The 16977-nt window shown below is 49.8% G+C and overlaps 1 protein-coding gene across 6 annotated transcripts; it reads right to left on the reverse strand.

Moving 5' to 3' along the window:
- Positions 1-624: 624 nt before the first annotated feature.
- On the reverse strand, positions 625-16563 carry LOC120905819 (integrin alpha-PS1). 6 transcript variants are annotated; one of them, XM_040317005.1, is made up of 10 exons: positions 15611-15731; positions 15179-15306; positions 12048-12086; positions 11363-11393; positions 10623-10750; positions 9937-10532; positions 8402-8941; positions 7644-8331; positions 6252-6629; positions 625-2998 (listed from the first exon to the last, which is right to left on the reverse strand). In XM_040317005.1, the coding sequence occupies exons 1-10, from the start codon at positions 15621-15623 to the stop codon at positions 2087-2089; spliced, it is 3453 nt and encodes a 1150-aa protein (XP_040172939.1). In that variant the 5' UTR covers positions 15624-15731; the 3' UTR covers positions 625-2086. The 6 variants fall into 6 exon arrangements, with proteins under 6 accessions (XP_040172939.1, XP_040172938.1, XP_040172935.1 ...); XM_040317004.1 differs by having other exon boundaries at positions 12042-12086; XM_040317001.1 differs by lacking the exon at positions 11363-11393 and having other exon boundaries at positions 15611-16563.
- Positions 16564-16977: the final 414 nt, after the last annotated feature.

Genomic DNA, 16977 nt, shown 5'->3' on the forward strand with positions numbered 1-16977 from the left:
AGGCTCCCAGACCACGCACTAACCGTTGGGGCGTTAGGTCGTTCCTGGGAAGAAAACAAAAAAATCCCACATCATTCATTAGTTCTGGCTTTTGTTTGCGTTATTAAGCGGTAAACGTCCGACAGACGTTCGACTTACAAAAACACCACTATAACCATCAGCAAACACGGATAACTATGTCCGGCCCGATCAAGTGTAAAAATAATTGACATTCCCTGGTAACGATGGGTACGCACTAATCCGCCCCGGGTGCATGTGCATCCCCCTGGAATGGGCTCAAATTGGCTTTGGTTGGCACACGCCCCGTCGGTAGCGTCGCGATGGTCGGGGTTTGCCATTAGCAGAAGTGCAAAAACACGAACGCGCGCGCGCGCGCAATTAAGAGACCAATCTCTTATCGCTAATTAGTGCCGAATGCTCCAGAAGCATCCCGCCACTCATTAAAGCATCATTTGGTGACGCCTTTTTTATTTTGTCTTATTGTTGTTGTCCCAAATAACGCAACAAAGGCTTCATTTTGCGATGAGTTACAACAGAAACAATCGCACATCTTCTTACAACTAAAACAACACAAACATTTCAATTTCTTTCCTTCGAGTAAGTGATACACACACGCACACAGCATTTGATTTACCGAGTTTTATAATGTAAAAAGTAAATAGCTTAACCGCCTCCTCCACTTCCATTTTTATTCGTCTTCTCGTGATTAATGGATGGAATAAAATAGGACCAAAGTTTGATTTTTTTTTGTTTGTTTCGCGTATGAGTGTGCAACCGTTTTGCATCTTCCGCTCGGTTCGCTGTTATCTCTAGTCATAGCTGCCCCCGGCTGTCTGTCTGTCTGTGTGGACAGTTTGCGTGCGTGAGCTGTATTAAGCCGTCCGCCCGCGTGATTGTTTCACGGAGACGCTACACAGTGGCTCCACCAAAAAAAGGAAATTAAATTAATTAAAAAAAAAAACAGCCCTACCCACTCGAAAGGACACTTGAAGGTGGAGTGAAGGCACATGCACCACGAACCACGTACACGTAATCTACTCTTATTAATACTGGCACCCAGCGTGCTGCTCCCACCGGCAGTCTCCTCAGTGTATTGTGCGGGACAAAATAAAACTAAAATAAAAAAAAAAACAAACAATTGGACGAACTGTCTGTGAAAAAGGCGCAGTTTTTTTAACGCCCTCGCCCTCATAAATCGCGTATACACTGGGTGGATGGATGGGGATTTGTATACCTACGCTTGCGCTTGCAGTGGTTTGCAAAACAGTTTTAAGTCGCTAAGTAACCTCGGCCCGTGGAGGGAACGAAATTAACCAAAAAATATTAAAAAAAAATAGCTAAAAAGTATCGGCTTGTTGGGTGGTGAAGCGTATATCCGCGCACACGACCCCTCTACGCTAAGCTAAGGCCTACCTATATTCGAAATGTTTGGCAAGGTACTAAAAACGGCGCCATAAAACTTTACTAGTGTGCGTATATATATATAGATGTATATAAAAATGGCCCACTCCCTCTATGCTCGCTTTTTTAGCTGTTTTGCTGCTACCCATCCTTAACTGCGCGGGGCAGTATCGAACGATTTGCTTCTTAAGTCTGTCTATCGTAATCATAAATTGGTAAGTCCTCGCGAACAAATTAACCTACTCGCTTAAGTTAGCTACTACAGTCCACGGAAGGGGGGTGGAGGTGAGTGGTGGGGAAGAGTGGCACATTGATTGGCACTCCCCCATTTAACCCACCTACTCCCTGTATCCCTTTTGGATAAGGCAATTCGAACAGGTCGAATAGTCGAAATCGGAACCCTCGGAACGTGTCACGTCCCCGGCACCATCGTCCCGTAACGGTTGGAAGACAACGCCCCTAACACACTTAAACGTTAAACGGCTCATTCTCGTTAAGTAACAAAACGCTCACAGCTTCCCCCCGTTCTCCCCATCTCCCCGCAGTGTAAAGTGCAACGAACGGGGAAGGGAGATGTGTCGGGTGAAGCAGAAAGAAAATGGCACAATTGAATGCTCTGGAGTAATGTGTCCGGGGGAGTGTGGTGCGGGGTCCCGAAGGAACCCTTCCCCCTGTTTCTTCACGCTTAGGAGCGCCGGCCAAGGAACGGTTTCCGCTCGGCCGTACCGCCCGCGCTGCCGTTGGTGTCGTTCAGCTCGTCGTAGGTGCCGCCGCCGCCGCCGGACGGGTCGCGGCGCCGCTCGAGATTGCCGCTCAGCGTCGGATCGTCGCCGGTGTGCCGCTTGCGCCGGAAGAACCCACACCGGTAGAGCAGGTAGGTGAGCGCGATCAGCACCAGCAGCCCGGCGATGGCGGCGATGAGGATGATCCACCACGGCACGTCCATCGCGACGATCGGCGGCCCCATCTCCGGGAACGCTTCCGTGCGCACGGTCAGGCTGGCAGGTTGGTGCGCCTGGTCGAGCAGCTCGTCGATGCCCTCGACGACGAACCGGGCGCTCGACCCGATCCGCACCACGTCGACCTGCGCGTAGTCGCTCACGAGCGTGGCGTTCCAGAGCCGCGCGGTCACGGTGACGAGGGCGTGCGATTTCGGCCCGAGATCGTGTATCTTGCACACGATCCGCACGCACTTGGCGGTTTGGCTGGCACAGTCCATCTGGACGGCGCCGTCGCCGGCCTGCGGGCGCAGCACCATCGCTCGGTCGCGGCGCACGCGCCCCGCACGGGTGTAGTTGGCGCTGCGCAGCGCCGTGAACGGGCTGGGCGGTGCGATGGGCCCGGTGCGGCTCGGCAACCCGAGCGGGTTTACCAGCGGGACGGTATCGCCCCCAGCGACGACGGCACCGTCCGGTTCGTCCTTGCGCAGGACGTCGCAGGTGCTGCGCCCGTCGCCCATGATGCCGGACATGTCGAGCACGGGCAGGGCGTCGAGGTAGAGCAGCCACTTGCCCTGCGGCTTGTTGTTGGCCACCTGCAGCGGCCAGTCGATCTCCAGCCGGACCATCGGTGCACGCCACGGCCCGTCGTTGTAGATCTGCAATGGGAAAGGGTTGGTGGAGAGGTTTGGGTGAGTTTTTGGCACTTGGTGCAGGAGGGTGTGTGGGGTTTAGCGATAAGGTCAGAGTGGCCCACTGTGACTTGGGTGATAAGATGTGATGTAATAATCAATCCGTCAATAAAAGTCCGGTAAGTGATCTTCCATCGATTGCGCAAACGTTACGAGTTATCATCGTATCACCTTTTATAAAAGATAAATAGCTTTAAATATTGTACCTTAAGCGTTGTTCCATAGTAGACTAAGGTACCTAACGACTAAGTGATGATATATAAATGCAGCGACTGTGAAAATAATCTGGCTTCATATTTTATCAAAAAAAATGTGTTGAAACTTCTATCAAATTTTCTGTTTTTATCATCAATTAAAAATATGATTTTTGGACGTAATGTTTTAGAATGTTCGGGTAAGACGGACACCTGTAGCAAACGTTGAACATTGAAGAGGTTTACTGTATTTTTACATTAACCCATTGCGCTTTCTGGTACGTCCATACAAAAAATCTTGGTCATTTGCAACGAGCTAAGAATGACACAAAAGCATCAAAGAAACAAACCCAGGTAATATAAACGTACGTTAATAGTGGGTACAGCAAATGTTTCATAGCGATTAATCAATGTTAAAAAAAAGTAGTGAAAGATCCGATTCCGATTCCGTGTCCAAGGAATTCATTCCGTAGCCGATTCCGATTCCAGAGCCGATTCCGGAGCCGATTTTGCAGTCGATTCCTTAGCCGAGTCCCGAGGCGATTCCGGAGCCGATTCCAGAGTTAATTCCATAGCCGATTCTGTAGTCGATTCCTAAGCCGATTCCGCATTCGATTCCGGAACCAATTCCGGAGCTAATTTCAAAGCCGATTCTGGAACCGACTCTGGAGCCGATTCCGGGTTTGGGTCCGCGATCAGAATCGGCTCCGGGCTCAGAATAGGCTCCGGAATCAGAATCGACCTGGGAATCGCAATTTGCCGCGGTAACGGAATCAGGAATGACTCCAGAAATTGAATTAGCTCCGGAATGAGATACAGTTTTTGAATTGAATTACGCAATTTTAGAAACTAAATCAGTCCGGGAATGTCGATGATAATAGATCGTGTACAAGTAAATTTTGATTCTTGACCATAAGGATCATCATTGGACCTAAATGCCTATGCTTATGGAGATGCCGACTACGCTTCGAAGCCGATTCTAATTTCGGAGCCAATTCCGATTCCGGAGCCGATTCTGATTCCTTAGCCGATTCTTTTATTTTCTTTTATTTAGGAGGAACTGCTTTGTCGTATTGATTATTAGGCATCAAAATTTCAATTGGTCGTCAAATGTTTACTGATCTTCTTCTTCTTCTTCTTCTTCTTCTTCTTCTTCTTCTTCTTCTTCTTCTTCTTCTTCTTCTTCTTCTTCTTCTTCTTCTTCTTCTTCTTCTTCTTCTTCTTCTTCTTCTTCTTCTTCTTCTTCTTCTTCTTCTTCTTCTTCTTCTTCTTCTTCTTCTTCTTCTTCTTCTTCTTCTTCTTCTTCTTCTTCTTCTTCTTCTTCTTCTTCTTCTTCTTCTTCTTCTTCTTCTTCTTCTTCTTCTTCTTCTTCTTCTTCTTCTTCTTCTTCTTCTTCTTCTTCTTCTTCTTCTTCTTCTTCTTCTTCTTCTTCTTCTTCTTCTTCTTCTTCTTCTTCTTCTTCTTCTTCTTCTTCTTCTTCTTCTTCTTCTTCTTCTTCTTCTTCTTCTTCTTCTTCTTCTTCTTCTGCTTCATATATTTGGCGTTGCGTCGTTTACTTAACTTAATGCGTCGTTATTTTGAACTGTCATTTTCAGGGTTTGTTTGCACCTAGGTGTCATTTCATCAATTAGTAAACAAAGTATTTTCCACGTGGTTGCGAAATGAACACATTCGTTTTTGCGAGGAATTCTCGTTCATTACTTTGGGATGAAAGCTTCGCCCAACGAGACCCACCGTATAATGAGGGAATATTATGACGATCACGTTTTATCGGAAAGAATGTGCTAGAGATGGTTTTAACGGTTTGCAAGTGTCAGTTTTAGTATGGAAGACGAAGTACGCTCCGGACGACCAACAAAGTACGAAGGTTGAGAACTGCAGACAACACTTAATGAAGACTCGTCCCAAACACAGACTCACCTGGCAAAGCTGACGTTTGGGGTTACTCAGCCAGCCATTTGTCAGCGTTTAAAAGCATTAGGCATGATCCGGAAGACGGGGCATTGGGTGCCAACCAACTGAAAAATTGGATCGATACATGGATTGGATGGATCCACTATCTTCCCAAAAGATGAGAAAAGGTTGTACAAAGTTACGGAAATCACTTTTTTGATGCCCATTCGGGCCTGTGAGGCTTGGAACTCCGTAAAAAACCGTCAGAACGTATTTATAGACCTGATAGTTGAACAATGTTCACAAAGCACCTTAACATTGTTTACTTGGGCTGGAAAACGATGTATAAGCGCCACTTCCAACAAACAGCTTAGGACTTCTCTTTCGGAAATTACTCAAGTCCGCGACCCCAGCAACTTTGGTGGACAACATATAGATAAATGGGCCCATCAGGTCATTTTTCCATCAAGTCAAAATTCATCTTTATGTTCTTTGAAATCCCACAGAATCTTTCATCTATTCTTGAATGATATCAATATGATATAAATGCTTCTTCTTGTTCTTCTTCTTATTCGTGGCAAGATGTTGAGTTTGCGTGTGATGCCTAGTCAGCGACGGGCAAGTGAAAGCATAGTGTATGGTTGCTGTTTGTCACCGATGTTCCGTTCTTCGCAGGAGTCAATGCTTTCTCCAATAGCTGGTTAGTCCATAACCCTCGATTGGCATTTGATTTAATGCAATTTGATGACGTCTGTTGATCAGCAATTGATAGCAGAAGCAAAATAGCTCAATAATTTTGATGTCCATCCTCCCCCATGACAGGGTCTCCGTCTTTGCCAGGTGGGTGTCATGATGCTTAAAGCACCAGAACACAAAATTTTTAATATGCTACATTGTTAAATTAATCCTTCCCGCAGTGTCCATCTTTACCAACCATGCCCTATCCCAAGTACGAGTATAAGTACTGCAAATATCTGAGATACATGTTCTACAGGCTTTTGTTGAGCCAGACGCGCCAAAAAGTGTTTGCTGTGCAATGCAAAAGGCGAACATTTGCACATATTAAAACACGAGACGTTTCACTTTCTAGAGTTACATATTAACCCCTTGAGGCCTCACTTCCCCTCGCTTACCTGATACTTGTGCTGCACCGGCATACCGATCTCGTCCAGCGAGTGGATCGCACTCTCGCCCATAATCTGCTCGCCGCCCCCGCCGTAAAACACCTGCTCCGGCAGCGCCTTGCCGCTGATGCTCAGCTTGACCGCGCGCTGAATGCGCAAGTTCAGCTGCACCCGCGTCCTATTGCCCGTGTCCTGCGACGTGGTGTTGACGAACACGGCCAGCGCCACGTGCTGCGAGAGACCGTTCGGGCCCTTGCTCGACCCGTACTCCTCGAGCGAGCGGGCATCGAACCGCAGCGACAGCTGCACCTCACCGTTCCGCTTCAGCGGGTTGCCGATGCTGCAGTCGACCATCGTTGCGTTGTGCGCACCGCACACCGACGAGCCCTGCGTATGGAATGGGAAAGGAATTAAATACGGCTGCTTATAATGATTAGTGGTGCAAAATGTCATGACCATCACGAGATATTCACCAAAGAAAACAATGAGCATGACCGTGGTAGCTTGATGCTCACTGCTGATACTCAATGAAAGTGCGTCATGACATGCCGAACGGGACATCCGAATGCTTTAGTTAAATGCAAATCTCTGACTGACAAGCTTGATGCTGTCGCAATCATAATCATGACTTTTTTGTGGCTGTGAACAGTGCTGCCAATCACCAACACTCATGACTGAAACGAAGCGCAAATCAGCTCACGCACACAACTGAGATGATCAGAGGTGAGACTCAAACAGTTGGAGGGTCAATCACATGTTTGGTGACATTTTGTTTGACACCCAACTCTTGATCATTCACTTGGTCACGACATTTTCTATCGGCGATAATCACGACATTCTTGGAATATACTTGCCTTGTGGTCCAAGCAGCAAAATGGGTATTCTTTCTCGCTCTGTCTGCTTTGATGGTCTATCGGGTCAAACAGAGCGACAAAACATGCTCATTTTGTTGCTTGTGACCACTCGCAAGCACCGCATATCTCCCATGACTGTCGTGATGATCACCAGATAGAAATTGTCGCGACCATGTCACTGGTCAAGAGTTGGTTTCACACAATGTGATAGTCGCACCAACTATTTGAGTCTCACCTCTGATCATCACAATAGAGCTCGTGACGCTGACATTATTTTGTATCAGCCGGAATTTGTCATGATTATGTCAGTGACATTTTGCAGAACTGATCACAGTAAAAAAAAGTCATGACATAGTGATTGACCAAGCGTTGGTTGCTAAAATGTCACGAAGCATGCATTGGTCACATCAATCGTTTTGAGTATCACCTCTGATTATCGCAATTGAGTGCGTGATGCTGACATGGATTTTGTTTCCGTCAGATTTATGGCATAAACAGTGACATTTTGCAGCACTGCTGATGACGATAGGGATGGCAAAAATCTTACCTTCGAGCCGGCGTACGTGAGGGAAGCATCGTGCCGCACGTACAGATGCGTTTCGTACGCCGAATCGGCCCGATTCAGTACCGTCAGGGCGAGCGTCAGCGTCCGGTCGAGCCCCAGCACCAGCTGGTACTCGCCACCGGCGGCGCCACCGCTCCGGGCCAGCCCCACCAGCGTCGCGTTCTGGATGACCAGGGCAGACTGGCACAGCCCGTCCACACCGCAGTCCTTCTGGAACGGCATGGTGTACGTGCGCTCTGCCGCCGTCCGGTTCAGGATCGGTTCCAGCCGGGGCAGCTCCCGCTCCTTTCGACCGCGGCGTCCACCGGCACCGGTCCCACCATTCGCACGCTCCTCGTCGAGCGTGTAGCTGATGCGGAACTGGATCGGGTTCTGTATGTCGCGCGTGCCCTCCTTCAGGTACGCCGTCACATCGTGGCACACCGGTCTGCCGCTCACCGCCAGCCGGAACCGGCGCTTCAGTATGTTGGTGCGCGTCGCGGCCGTACCCGGCACAGCGGGGGTCTTTTCCGCGCCCGGCCCACCGCCGGTGCCGAAGTACACGCGCGAAAACTTGTTCAGAAACGTTTCCGCCTGGATGGTGCAGCGCAGCTGCAGGAACGAGTCCGCCGACACGTCGCCCTCGCTCAGGGACGCATCGTCCACCGCACTGCACGCCCGGAAGCTGAAGCTGCGGGGTAGAATGAGAATGAAGTCAGGTGAAAAGATAGCAGCGGATGGAGCAGGGACGGGGCACTTACCACGTGACGTTTGCGGTCGGATCGGACGGGCAGCCGACACGGGTCGGATCGATCGAGCCCGGCTCGCCCGCCTGCTGCTCCTCGTACGTGCGTATGTTGATGATGGGACGGGCGAGCAGCGCCACGACCCGATCGCTCGCGTACGAGCCGATGATCAGGTCGGGATAGGAGTTGCCGTCCAGATCGTGCCCACCGTCGAGCGAGCTGCCAAAGGTGCGCCACGGCGTCGCGAACAGCTCGGACGGATCGATCGTCTGCACCGGCTCGGGCGACAGGGCCCCGTCGGGCGTGCCGAAGTGGATGTACACCCGGCCACTGCCGCCCGACTCGTACGGTGCCCCGATCGCCACATCGTCCAGCCCGTCGTGGTTGAGGTCGCCACAGTTGGCGATGGCGGTGCCGAACCGCGACTCGAGCCGCCCGGTTAGCCGCTGGTCGTACTCGGGCCCGAAGCTGGTGCCCCGGTTCAGGTAGACGTACACCGCGCCCCCGTCGGTACGGTTGAAGTAGTTCGGGGCGCCCACCAGCAAGTCTAGCCGGCTGTGGAAGCAAGAGAGAGAGAACGGTAAAGTAAAAATGTAAAAAAATTAAATTAACGCCACATTTTTGCGCGCTGCAACCGTTCCGTAAATGGGGAAGTCGACCTCACTTAACCTTCGCGACAGTCGGTGCCGCATGAGTGCCGTGGTTTGCGCGAGCGCGGGGTGGGACTACTGTGGGGACACGTGAGCGGGGGGCGTATGCAAAACTGATAGCAGCCGCTTGGTTCGGTTCGAATTCCACGGATTATCAATCGGCTGGGGCGTCGCCGGCGCGGCAGCACAACTAATAGAGCAAATATTGAACCTGGCGGGGAGGAGAGGGATGAAGCTTTCGCGCGCACAAAACCACACACACACACAGGCGGGCGTACACGTCATTGCGGGCGCGGAGAAAAGCAAACGTGCGATACGCTGTGTGTGCGAACTAAACAGAGCTTATCAAGGGGAGCGAGTGAAAATGATAAAAATGGCTCATATTTGTGCTAACAGCTGCCCCCGGCGGTGGCTTCGGACCAGTAAGCTTCCCCCAGAAGGTCTGTCCTTCGACTGCAAAGGGAAGCAGCGTAAGCAGATTTGCCAATCTGTCGAGAAGCTTGATTCATCCGTACAATGGGAAGAAGGTTGAGTCAGAGAGTTGCATCTCGTGGAGTATTTTAAGATCGATGGAGGGGTTTTTCTGGTGTTTTGTGCTTTACGAATTCACGCGAAAAGGGTTGCTCATGCACTTCAAACAGTGCTGTTTACAAGAGCAGCATCGTACCGATCGATACCAATCGATGATGTAATGCACGCACCGGGAGGGCCTGATGACGTGGCGCAGTCGCAAGCAAACGAGATCGTGATTTTATGATTCTCACCACCCCGCCCCAATAATGCGCATAATTCCCGACGGCTCGCTCGCGTTATCAGCGATAAAAAAAGCCTCAAACTACCGAGATAATATCCCATCTCCTCCCCCCCCCCCCCCCCCCCCCCACCCTCAACAATGCTTACCCATCACCGTTGATGTCGGCCGACGCGAGCGTACTGCCAAAGCCGGACCCGAACTGTTCGCCCCGCAGCGACACGACATGGTCGAACGGGTTGCGCTTCTTCCGGTTGGTAAAGATCACGACCTCCCCGTTGCCCTGGGCGGCGCGCGGCGCCCCGCCCGCGTACGCCATGTACTCGCCGAAGAAGCGGCCGCCGGTGACGGCCATGCCGAGGTAGCTGTAGTTCGGCACCGGCGAGTGCAGGTTGTCGTGCGGCGCAAAGTACTGGAACTTGTCGCGCGACAGGAAGCCGCCCTCGATCGCGACGTTAAACAGCGTGCCCTTCCAGGTCATGGCGCCGGGCGTCCCGATCAGCGCGGTACCGTCCGGCAGCACCGCGCCGGACGTGCCCGACTGGCAGAACGCGTACTGCTGGTGCTCGCGCTCGATCGACCGGCCCCGGCACACCTCGACCGCGAAGCCGAACGAAAAGTCCTCGTTCAGCACGTAGCAGACGCCCTGGCCGAGGTACAGGCCGGGCGAGCCGGGCCCGGCCGCGGTGTACGCCAGCGACTGCGGGTTGTTGATTTTAATGTACCGATGCGCGCACACAAAGATCTGCGACGAGAGAGAGAGAGAGAGAGAACGAGAATTAGCAATTTGCGAGTTTTCTTTTTGGTTCTGTTGCGCTGTTGGTGGAATGCTTGCCTTGTTCTCTTGGCCGCCCGTTTCGACCGTCACGCCCAGCCACTGGTTGTTCTTGATTTCGTCCACACCGGGCGGCTCCAGGCGGGACTCCCCGTCGCCCAGCAGCTCGTCGTCGTCGAAATCGTCCGCTAAAAGCCCCGCACGCAAAGAGAGAAAGAGTGTCGAGCGATTAGTATTCGGTTTCGATTTCCCAACACCAAGCGCTCCATTCAGGGCGCCGCAATTTAGTGCAGGCATAATCAAATCAAACGCAAAAACGAAAAAACGAGCAAGATTACGCTAAATTAAAAGTCAATCAAAGTAAATCTATAAATAAGCAAAACGCAGTACGCAAAACAAAAATATACAAAAACGATTTACAGGCAAACGGGCAACGATGCAACAAAATGCAACAGAGTAACAGAGATGCAATGAAATAAAAATAAAAATACCACAACCTATATTACACTGAACGGGTTTAAGAGCGAATCGAAATCGAATCGAAGAAATTAAATAAAAATTACATTAAAAAAAAAAACAAACAAACAATGGGGTGTTAAAAAAGATGCAAATGAATGTAAATTGTAAAACTGTTTAACGATACGGGCATGCGCGAAGGAAAGGGAAGGGGCGGGTTCGGAAGGGTGATAAGCGTTGGGAAATTGGATTTAGAAAAATTTAAAAATAACGCACTTAAGGGAATGAGAGAAAAAAAAACGGGAACAAACTCAAACACCAAATTGGGACCAAACCCTACTCACTCAATCGCAAGCTCGCGCACGTGGTACCATGCTGCCCGGAAGAGAAAGAGACAGAGAGGGAGAGAGGGAGAGAAAGAGAGAGAAAAAATGCCCTTAATCAAAAACAGGCAACCCTTCTTTTCGATAAATTCGATACGCATTCGTGATGAAACGGGGCCGTCTGCACTCTGTGCACCCGGCAAGCAAACACAAACAGCGCGCAATACGATGATGGTGGGGAGGTGGGGAGGGGGGGGAGGATTTAGAGGACCGGAAACATGGGGAGGGATTTGCTGCCCATTTGCTTTTCCTCGATCGAGCGCAAGCCGCATGCCACAAAACGAACTAATCAGGCGGCGATACACACTATTTGCACACTAATTGCTATGTTTTGTACGCTTAAACATGGTGATGTCAATAGCAAGAGCGCTCCTTAGCTGCTGCCTAATCGGTACGATAACATTAATGTGTTTTATTGTTGTGTGTGTGTGTGTTTTGAGTAAATATAATGAAAAAAGAGAGAGAGAAAAACATAAAAAATTAATCATTCCAAGCTAATATATGTACACGAACGAGATCGAACAACAAGAAACAACAACAAGATAAAGATGCAAAACCAAACAAATGGCATAGAAGAGAATGAAATTGGATTAGAATAGAGAAGAAGAAAAAAAACACCCAATAGACAGGCTGCACTTACACTTACTGTACGCTTGGCGAAAGGGAAGATACTTCCCGGTGGGTGCTAGTGACGAATATCGAAAAGAAAAGGAAAAGAAGAGGAGGAAAGAAAGGGGTTGGTTTTTGCTTCAAATCTGTTTTGCAGATCTAGTAATTAGTGATGCAAAATGTCACTGTCAATGTCATAAAAAATGTCAGCGTCACGTACTCAATTGAGATAATCAGAGGTGATGTTCAAACAGTTGGTGTGGTTCAATACATTCGCTTGGTGGCATATTAGCAACCAAAGCTTGGGCACTCATTATGACATGACTTTTTTTTACTGTGATCAATTCTGCAAAATGTCACTGACACGGTTATGGCAAATTCCGACTGAACCAAAATCTTGTCACCGTCACGAGCCTCTACTGTGATGATCAGAGGTGAGACGCAAATAGTTGGTGCGACCATCACATTGTGTGCAACCAACTCTTGGTTAGTCATTTGGTCGCGACATTTTCTGTCTGGTGATCATCACGATAGTCATGACCGTCACGATAGACAGCGGGTGATCCCTAGCAACAAAATGAGCCTTTTTTTGTTGCTCTGTTTGACCCGTCAGATCATCAAAGCAGACAGAGAAAGCAGGCTCATGTTGTTGCTTGAAGCTACTTGCCTAGTATGTCCCAAGAATGTCGTGATCATCATTGGGAGAAAATGTCATGACCAAGTGAGTAACCATGCAATGGGTGCAACAAAAAATGTAACCAAGCATGTGATCGGTTCACCAACGGTATGAGTCTCACTCCCTGATCATCTCAGTTGTGTCACGTGAGCTGACTTGAACTTCGTTTCAGTTGAGACTGTTGGTGACTGAAACTTCGGCATGCCACTTTCATTGAGTATCAGCAAAGCTACCACGGTCATGTTCATTGTTTTCATGACTCATGACATTTTGCAGCACTGCAATTATTAACGCTATCGTTTCCTAAAAAAACGATGTAACTACACGGAAGTGATTAACACACGAACTTCTAATCTAATCACTACAGACACCCTCGAGAAATTTTTTAAAACAATTCGGCGCTAGTCATGATTACTTAGAGGACAACAGCCGAACCTAAACAATATAAAACATGGATGAACATAAGCTACAGGGACTAGCACATGTCTCTACAGATCAATGAAAATCTCAGTTTGAAACAAACCATTCGTCACGTGTTCAAATCACTACCAAATGCTGAACAATGACTTTACTATGATTGCGATAAATGTCATGATTCGATCAAAAGTACTGAATGAGATTCAGTACTCAGCATGCTTGCGACTGCAAAGCACTACTGAATGATCAGCTAAAACAAAACAGAAGCTCCGCGGGTACAAGGTAATGGCAAAACCCAACATAAACAATCGACCTAGAAGCATTGGTTCACGGTTCCGTGCGTTTGTTGAAATGTTTATATGAGTGTGTGTGTGTGTGTGTGTGTGTGTGTGTGTGTGTGTGTGTGTGTGTGTGTGTGTGTGTGTGTGTGTGTGTGTGTGAAGAACTGAACCGAACGAGAACGGTTTAGCGAAACAGAAGACCCGCAACACCCTCGTTAAGCCCATTGCCTTTTCCGGGACCACCCATTCCACCACCACTACCATCCGGAATGGCACCGGAATGTAATTAAATCAAAACACCCGTGGCCGGGAGGTTTCTCTTTTTTTTTCTTTTTTTTTTTGCTGTGACGGAAACGCGCCTGAAGGTGCGAAAGGTCTCTTATGTTACGCGATGGGTGGTGGGGAGGCAGGGAAGGAAGGTATAAACATAAAACCGTCTCAGCACCAGCAGCAAGCGGGTGCTGTTCGTTCGGTCGTTATGGTTTTTGTTTTATGAAACTTCATCATAAAACGCGGGGCAGCCGTGGGCATGGGGGGGAGGCGGGTGAAAAGGATCGTTTTTCGCGTGCAGCACAAAATCTCCGCGAAGCCGCAGACAACAAACAAACCAAGAAAAAAGGGCGAAACCATTCTTCCTGTGGCTGGCTGGAATATTTCGAGTGTCCGCGTCCGGGCACCGTCTGCCGTTTGCTTGCAGCCGGGATTTTATAAAAATAACTATAGTCACGGCACGGTAAACGCGACAATAAAATAGCTCGATGCGGTCGAGATGTGTGTGTGTGGTTGCGGTAGAACTCCTATCCTGCTGGTGCTGATGCTGCAAAACATCTGGAAATAATCCGGCGTCCAACTGGAAAACATTAAAACGGGATTACGACGACGACGCTGCAACGGCTTTGTGTGTGTTGGCTGGCTGGCTACTACTTCATCTTCTATCTATATATAATTGGTTGCTGTTGTTTTGCTTCCTCCTCGGATGCTGGCTGCGATTACACGCGATGAGATCATCCCGGCGTCCCGGGCGTCAAGTGGATATGATGCCGCCTGCCCATCGCCGTCTTTGCGCTGGGCGCGCGATGTTTCAGCCTTTTTGTTCGCCTCCCCGCCCGGCGGTGCGCTTTTTCCTCTCCGCTCTATCATCCACCGAAATGGCTCATTGCCATTATTATCCAACGGTTTAGGCGAGCAGCGAAGGGGATTGATTTTTTCCTTTCTTTTTTTGGGAGGTTGGGTAAATTTGTTCTGCCAGTCACCGGCAGCATCCACGTTATCGATAGGCACACACACGCACACACACACACACGAACGAAGACATTAAGGGTTGATTGGTGAGTTTGAATGGTGAAGGTTTCTTTTATTGCTTCCCGCATCGTGGCGCGGAGGTCAGGGCGCTGTTGTTGACCCTTTGCGGCGAAGGGAATGCTGCTGGCACTAAAACTTTACGCTGGAAGGTGAATCTGGGTAGCTATAAAATTCCAATAGCGTTAAATTGAAGCTTGGGTAGGAGAATGGCACAGCGCATGGGACTTTCCATGTACCGATTCGTTTCGTTTTTTTACAATCCTACATAAACATGAAACCCCTGTGCACCCATCACCGGGAACTAAACGCTTCGTTCCATAAATACATATATAAAAAATATGCTCTCCACAACTACTACCACCACCAACACCACCCACTTGAAAAAATACCCATCCACCAAACAAAAAAAAACGTATACAGAGCAAGAAGAAGCCCCCAACACCATCCCTTTTTCTGTGGCGCCTTGGCGCGCTCCTGCGGGCGTTCACTTACACCGGTGACCATCGGTGATGACCTGCGTGCAGTCGTCCTGCGCCAGCGTAATCGGACACCGGAACAGGGCGCCCGAGTGGTTCGAGCCGGGCTGCAGATTCTGCCCGAGCGGTGCGCCCACCAGCATCCTATAAATGTGTAAAGAAAAACACACACACACACGGGGAAACGGGTTTGCCATCGAAGGGTTGTGTTTTTTTTTTTTGCACCACCAACCCACCCGGAGGGCAAAATGAAACGAAAGGGATGGGAAGAGGAATGGACAAAATAAAGAAGAAGAAAAAAAAAAAGAAGAAGAAAGAGAGAACAAAAAAACGGGTTAGCGTGTGCCTGGGCAAGTTCGTTCGTTCGTCACCTTCTCCCTTCGCCCGAAACGGCACTTGCATTTGCATTTGTGCCACCACTCCTCCGCCGCCCCGCCCCACCACTTACCAGTGCGTTGCATTTCCGGCCCCGTTGCGTCCGCCGGCACCGCCACCACCGACCCGCTGGCTGTGGCCGGCGACCGAGTAGCCAAAGTAGGAACCGGGCTGGCCCTGCTTCTCCAGCATGTGGCGCGTCTCGAGGTTGAAGGCGAAGGTGCGACCGGCCAGCAGCACCGTCACCACCGCCACCGCCAGCGCCAGGTGTGTCATCTCGGTTCGCTCACACACGCACGCACACAGAGACACAAGTGCGGGCGCGCACGGATGGGCGGATTGATAAAACGAGGGCGAATTTCGCGGCCGTGCCCAGGTGACCACCCCGCGACCGACCACCCCTAGTCACTGGGGCGCTTGGGCAGACGGGTGTGTTTTTCTTTTTTTTGACAGGGTACGGGGAAGAACGGGGCTAATAATTAAAACCAGCCGCACATACACACACACACACACGCGAGAGTGGGTTTGGGATGAGAGTGGGTTGCGGGACCGACAACTACCGAGCGCCAGCGGGAAAATCGTAACACATTTTCATTCACAAAAAAATAATGAAACGCTCACCGACAAGCACACACACACACACGGGACGCTGGCTGGCTGGCTGGGTAAAGGAAAACAAACACACGCGGGGTCGACACGGAGCACAACAAATACAGCACGGGAAGGGTATGGTGTGCGTGCGTGCGTGTGCGTGTGTGTATTTCCACCGTGCGTTCGGATGAATGAGGAATGTCGAGCGGGTGGTAGGGAAGGGACGGGAAAGGAGGAAAGGAAGGTGGTGTACGGGGTGCGGGTTTGCTGCAGCACGGAACGCGGGCGGGGTACGCGCTTGGCAAAACTTTGGCCGATTGCGGGAGGCCCAGGGAGCGTTCGTTCCGAGCCTGGGCGTGCGTGCGAAGAAAACGGTACTGAAGCAAACGGCAGACCGTTGGCTCGGTCGCGGGTGGCTCCTGGACGACAGCGTGCAGCGCCCGTCGTGTATCTCGCTTGCTGTTTGGTGTGCCGGTCTCGCTCGCTCGCTCGGTCTTTTGCGCGTCGCTGCTCGGTTCGCTCGTTCGCTCTCTTTCCCACTGGACAGTGGGCGCAGGGTAGTGTTGGATGTGAGTATTTTTTATGTTTTTTTTTTAATAAATTTTATTTTTTTAAAGTAAGATTGAGATCAACAATTTGTTGATGGACTCAGTTTTTGAAATTTATTTTTTAACAATCAATATAATCTCCACCAGATACAATTTTTCATGCGAAATCTTTGGCCATGGAACAGGTTCAGAGCCTGTATCTATTTCCTGGAACTCTGATTCAGCAGCTTTCCAAAGTGAACTTTTGACATTTGAGCGTGCGGTTTTTAGGACCTGGACTTTGCCTCGGACCTTTCCCAAC

The sequence above is a fragment of the Anopheles arabiensis genome, chromosome X (genome assembly GCF_016920715.1).
Source record: "Anopheles arabiensis isolate DONGOLA chromosome X, AaraD3, whole genome shotgun sequence".
NCBI lineage: Eukaryota > Metazoa > Arthropoda > Insecta > Diptera > Culicidae > Anopheles > Anopheles arabiensis.

What these genes read in the sequence shown, in the direction of transcription:
- LOC120905819 (XM_040317000.1), bottom strand. Translation starts at nt 15,813, where the DNA reads ATGACACACCTGGCGCTGGCGGTGGCGGTGGTGACGGTGCTGCTGGCC. An exon ending in GCCGGAAATGCAACGCACTG is followed by an intron (nt 15,307 to 15,610) that starts GTAAGTGGTGGG and finishes ACACATTTATAG; the next exon opens with GATGCTGGTGGGCGCACCGC. An exon ending in CGGGCGGCCAAGAGAACAAG is followed by an intron (nt 10,533 to 10,622) that starts GCAAGCATTCCA and finishes CTCTCGTCGCAG; the next exon opens with ATCTTTGTGTGCGCGCATCG.